The 6,203-nt window shown below is 41.4% G+C and overlaps 1 protein-coding gene across 2 annotated transcripts in view; it reads left to right on the forward strand.

Annotated features, from left to right (window-relative positions):
* The window catches only part of ACBD5 (acyl-CoA binding domain containing 5), a 29,509-nt gene that overhangs the window by 21,284 nt on the left and 2,022 nt on the right, over positions 1 to 6,203 (forward strand). For both annotated transcript variants that reach the window (XM_063414243.1, XM_063414254.1), the window contains 3 exons: positions 722 to 921; positions 2,450 to 2,500; positions 2,786 to 2,895. In XM_063414243.1, coding sequence (XP_063270313.1) covers positions 722 to 921; positions 2,450 to 2,500; positions 2,786 to 2,895 — 361 coding nt within the window. The remainder of the gene's footprint in view (positions 1 to 721; positions 922 to 2,449; positions 2,501 to 2,785; positions 2,896 to 6,203) is intronic.

A 6,203-nucleotide genomic window follows, 5' to 3' on the forward strand; every position in this document is an offset into this window, starting at 1 on the left:
AATACTGTCACCTCCGAGCAGCACCACATTCCAGTGGTATGATCTGTAATGTCAAGGATAAAATCAGTTTTTCTTGTACAAACCAAAAAAAGGCAGAAAGTATTTTATTTTTATCTAGCATGCCTTTTATCTAGCACCTATACGTAATCAGATGGAAAAATTAAAAAGAAAATCCAAATAAAACATTTATGGTGAAAACTATTATAAAGAACATACTCTAGTTAACTGTCTCCTCTTCTCTCTCTTGTTGTTTTATTGATGTTTGCTACTTACAGGCAGAAACATGACAGTCTGGTGATAGTTGTATCTAGTTTAAGGGAGTATTGTAGATTTCAAATACTATTTTTTCTCATCACTGTATTCCAGTGATCTTTGTTTTCCAGCTGGAGACTTTGCCAAACTAAAAACACATATTAAGACAGATCTTACTTTTAGTTGGGCAGAATTCACTGCTGAACTTGACTGGTTGTATATTAATAGCTTTTTCTAAATGTTCTGCAGTTCTAGGAATTTGAATGATACTGTCACTCTAAGGCTGTAGGGCAGCATCTCAGTGACATTTCAGTGACCTCAGTGCTGCTGAACTGTCTGAATATAGTCTGTGGTGAGGAGTACCACACTCCTGGGTGGAAACCGAGGGAGAAAATGGAACTGTTAACATTTTCAGCAGAGCTGCAGCCCATTCTGTGTTTTGTGTTTCTGTTTTCCCTCCTCCCAACAGGGCACAGGCTTCAGCCGTTAGGGGACGGTTCGCAGGGAGGCCAGATGGGCAGCGGAGGGGACGGCGAGCGCTGGGGCTCCGACAGAGGCCCCCGCGGAAGCCTCAATGAGCAGATTGCAGTGGTGCTGATGCGGCTGCAGGAGGACATGCAGAATGTCTTGCAGAGGCTGCACAAGCTGGAGGCTGTTGCAGCATCACAGGTACTATTCTTTGGAGTTATTTGATCACCTTTTATTAAATACCCTTGGATATTTTTGTGTTTTTTCAGATGAAAAATTTTGACAGTATTTTCTTAAACTGTAAAGACATTTCAGTTACATTCTGTAGATGAGTTCAACTTAAAATTTCCTACTGGTACCTACTCTCAGGAGAACAATTCAAAACTTTGGTACATGTAAGCAAACCCATGCATTTTTGACCTGGAAATGAACCATATGTTATTTCACTGATTTCTGATCAGATTGATCTTAGCCATAGTTATTGATACACATTATACGGGCTCTATATGGAGAATCCACAGTTCGTGTCAGTAGTGCATCATCCCAAAGAATTCAAAGCATTTTCAAAGAAAGTGAGAAATTATCCTAATCTTTCAGATGGTAAATTTCACAGGCTGAACTTCAGATTCCATTTTGCACTCAGCAAAAGACTTGATCGTTCATAGCTTTCTTTCCTCATACAGTAATCCACCTTTATTGGAATTGTACATCAGGTCCTCATCCAGCCCATAGAACTCCTAAGCAAGTGTAGATATTATTGATACAGTCTTTCTTTTTCCTTCTGTTTCAATAGAACATGTTGTGATGTAGTTGAACCAGCAACCTGGAAATGATTGGTTTTGTTTGACTTGCTGATATATTTTGATCTGCATGAGAATGAACAAGCTGTACAAGCAGTATCCTATGGGATGCATATACTCCAAATCTAAGGCAGCCACAGAAAAGGATTTATTAAAACCATAATTTTCCTGCATCACAGATATTCAAGAAACCAATGTTTGGTTAAATACAGATTGATTTTCTATCTTTGCCTGAGCAATATAAGAAGTAGTAAAAGATTCTTCCCCAGCAGTTCATGCTGTGTTTGCTGTCCTCACCTAAGAAGAACCAGAAGCTTCTGTTTCATGCTTACATAAATCAAGACAGACCTGCAAAACCAGCTGCTTTGCTTTTGTGGAAGCACCACAATAGTGTATGGGAATAGTCTTGAAAAGATTCTGGGACTTCCATTTTCAGGATTGCCTGGAAGACATGGAACAGAGTATTCTCTTTCCTTTATGGTGTTGGACATGCCCATAGCTGTAGCCCAGGGCAAACTAAGACTGTTTCTGACCTCAGCAGAGACTGGTGTTGAGAGAAGCAAGCAGGCAAATTGGGCTGCTGCGATTTCTGCCCTGGGTTGGAACTGGGACTAGACCAGAGTTAAGACAGTTGCAGTGAGAGATTGAGCAGGGGAGCCTTCAGTAACTGTAAAGAAGTCCAGTAAGTGACACTGATTCATTTTCTAAGACACAGAGAAGTGATGAAATTACTATAAAGAGTAGTGGAAACCTGAGGGGTAAGTTAGCAGCTATGTGGGGTCACATGGGAGTGTTTCTGTGCATTTATCTGTGATAATACAGATTGCAAAGCCCTCACAAGATGAAAAATCTCACATTCTTTTGTGAAGAAGAAAAATTTTAATTGCAGTTTCCTTTTTTATACTTATCAGCCTTTGTTTGTATTTAAGGCAAAATCTGCAACACTACAGTCAAATTACCAGCCCGCCTCTTCTGTCAAGGTAAAATACTGTTTTTATGATGTGCAAAAAGTATGAACTGTGAAGAAAGATGAATTTGAATATTTTATCTCTAGCTCTTGATATGTGCTTTTTGTATTGTCTCTTCCTTGACTAGGAGATAAAAAATAATTTGTCTGAGGAAATTACTTGATAGATTAATCTTTTCTTCTAGTCTTACTATTATTTTCTTTGGTACTGTAGCATTTGAAGTGATGAGAAGTATACAGGTGGTATTCAATATGTGCACACAGAATGCTGACTGGATTTTTTTTCTGTTTTCCTTAGAAACCATCATGGTGGCCCTTTGAAATTTCTCCTGGTATTTTAACTTTTGCTATTGTATGGCCATTTATTGCCCAGTGGTTGGTGCATGTGTATCACCAAAGAAAGAGAAGGTAAAGATGTGCATTCAATAGAACACATTCACTGTGTGTCATTTGTTTAAACCAGTAGGTGATATTATCATGTTATTTCCACAGGACAGAAAAATCTTTGCCTTGAAAGTTTGTCAGTATGAGAAAGTATTGGTTAATTGGACTTTATATATAGTATGCTTTATATATAGCAATTAATGTTAAATCTATGAAAGGTGATACAGGGTAAATAATTTTGAGCATACAGAAGTGGGTGAGGATGGATAGCTTGGAAACATTCCCATAACATTCTTTGATCCTTTCACTCCTCATATTCTCTTGAGCCATTTTCACTTCTAGACTTCCTAGTCCTTTTGTGGCATGGGATTTTTTTTTTCTTATCACATCCTTTGTAGAGTGCCATCTGTCACCTATATTTAACATCCACTAGCACCTTACTATGATATTTTTGTAACATCTACCTTGAGTTCCTTCAGCTGAAGGACAATTGTACTTTGATCTTGCCTTTTCTCAGCTCTCTAGGCATGAGAAGATCAAGTGAGTGTTCTCTAGATACCGTCTGCTTGTACTTCAGGCTCACACCTGATTTTGTTATCTTAGTATGCCCTTGGCTTTTACATTTTTTTCCTGTCAGACTGCAGAGAGTTTTCGTGTGTGTGGATTGGAGAAATAGCTCAATTTGCTCTAGCTTTTTAATGTTTGCTAGTTTTCATGGTATAGTTTTCTCTCCTGTGGTAAATCACAGAAACACAGAGTGGTTGAGGTTGAAGGAAGGCTCTGCAGGTCATCTGGTCCAACATCCTTGCTCAGCCAGGGACACTTAGAAGCCGGTTGCCCAGGACTGTGTACAGGCAGCTTTTGATTATCTCCAAGGAGGGAAAGTCCATTGCCTCCCTGGGCAACCTGTGCCAGTGTTTTTCTCTCCTCAGAAATGCTGCAGTCCTTCAGTTATCTTTGTGGCCCTTTGCTGGACTCTCTCCAGTTTGTCCATGTCTCTGATGTAGCCAGAAGCAGACAGAGCACTCCAGGCCTCTCCAGTGCTGAATGGAGAGGAAGGATCACCTTGCTCACCCTGTTGGAAGGGATAGTGCAGGAAGGGAAGCCTGGAACCTCCTCACTGGCCTTTGTTGCAAAGGCACATTGCTGGCTCATGTTCAACGTGGTGTCTACCAGGATGCCCAGATCCTTTTCTGCCAAGCTGCCTCCCAGCTGGCACATACTGATGCCTGGAGTCATTTCTCCAAACAGTGCTGGACTAAGCACTTCCCCTTGTTGTATTTCACAAAGTTCCTGCCAGCCCATTTCTCCAGCCAGCTGTGTCCCTCCGGATGGCAGCACCACCCTCTGGCATATCAGCCACTCCCAGTTTTGAGTAATCTGCAGCTTTGCTGAGGGTGCACTCTGCTCTGCCATCCAGGCCATGCTAAAGGTGTTAAACAGGATTGGCCCCAGTGGGGACCCCTGGCATTCACCACTAATTACTGCCCTCTTCGGGCCCAGCCCATGGCTTTGTAAACAGTACAGCGCCCACAAAGGCTGCAGATCTGCCAGGGAGCTCCCCTGGCTCCGAGCTGGCAGCACAGCACTGCTGTTGCTGCACTGTCTGATGAAACCAGAGATTGCAGTCCTGAGGCTTTCAGGCAGTTATGCACATTTTGCTCATTGTTTGCACTAGCAAATGGAAATTTTCCCTTGTCAGCAAGGACAAAGTTGGGGTGTTTTAAATCAAACCTATTTTTTTTAGTATTTTACTTGAAGCTTCTGTGAACTTCAGTGTTCTGCGAATTGCTTTTGCATGGCTGTGTCCTCTCCCTCTCTCTGAACAGTGTGCTGTTCTTTACTATCTTTTTTGATCATCTGTTCTGACCTCTGTTGCACCCTCAATTCAGCCACAGATTCAGACAGAAATCAGATGTTAGAAAAGCACCTTTTCCAGCAATTTTCCCACTATATTGTCCTAGTGATCCAGTGCTTCGATGAAGAAACACTTGGTACATTACTTTTAGTTTGGATTTGTTAAGCTTCAGTTTGCATCTGTTGAATTTTCCTGTATCTTAACGCAGTTGACAAAGAGCCTGTGATGTGTTTTCCATGGTTACTTTCTTGCTATCACCATGTCATCTCATAATCTCTTGCTTAAACAAAACAAGTGGAGCAATTGAAACCTCACTTTAAAATTATTTTCCAGTCTTAGAATGATTCTTGTGGCTCATTGCTCAGTGCTTCAGTTTTTCAACATTCTTTTTGAGTTTTGGACATTAGGATTTGTACTAGTGGTAATACCAGTGTCAGTTTGAAACACAGAGATAGCATAGCCCCATGTTTTGTTTACTGATTCATGTATTGTTTTGAGATGAAGTTCAATAACAGAAACAAAGAATTTTCTGTGTTCCTGAGCTTTTCTCTCAGTTTTTGAAGAAGTCTACTCAAAGGCAGAATTTAAGGACTATGTGCTTCTGCAGCACCTTTCTGTCTGGAGTTCTGTCTCCTTTAACAGTGTGTAGGAAGGTGATCAAGTCCAGTCAGTGAGAAAACGGGATTGCAAAACAAGTCCTTTTCTCCTGTCCCGCAGCCAGTTTCAGCTTGTGCTCTGTTAAGGTGTGTGAGCTCTTAGGCAAGAGCTGTTCAGAGTGCCTGCATTGACCCTGTCTGTGTGCTTTTAGTTTTAAATTACATTAACTGTCCCTGCAGCAGAAACCACGAGTCTCTGCTATCCTGCCAGGTTGTCTCAGGCTGCAGCTGTGGAGCCATGACTTGTAAACTCTTCTGTGCAGTGTAGCAAGCTCCATGTCAGTGGTGGAGGGGCAGCCTTCTGTAACCAAGAGCTTTGGGTTTAGCTCTGGTCCTTGGGCAGGGGTAGCTCAGCTTCATCCCAGCACCTCTGAACCTGTCCCCTGTTCCTTTGTGGGGAACCTAATGCTGAAAATCCGGGTACTCGTACTGGAGCCTTCAGCAAGAAGGCTTGAAAACCTGAATCCTAAGCTGAATCCTAAGGGCCCTAAACCCAGATTGAAATATATTTTCATAATAATAAAAGTTGTCTAAATTCAGCCTATGATTTTAGAACCCTTAATTGTAAGTTTTGTGGAGTCTTGGGGAAAACAGCTTTTAAGTGTTGCGCTGCTGAGCCAGCATACCACCGACAGAGGGTCAGGGATTTCTCTGAGGAATTCCAGCTGCAGGTCCAAATTCTTAGTGAATTTTCTTCTCCTTGGTGAAAGAGGGCAAATTTTCAAGTATCTTGAAGCCCTGCTGTGTTTTGTTGGTATGGAAACCTTTCAAATGTAACCTTTTTTTAGACAAATGAAAAATCATCTCATATGTGAAGG

This window comes from Prinia subflava, chromosome 1, assembly GCF_021018805.1.
Source record: "Prinia subflava isolate CZ2003 ecotype Zambia chromosome 1, Cam_Psub_1.2, whole genome shotgun sequence".
In the NCBI taxonomy this organism is placed as follows: domain Eukaryota; kingdom Metazoa; phylum Chordata; class Aves; order Passeriformes; family Cisticolidae; genus Prinia; species Prinia subflava.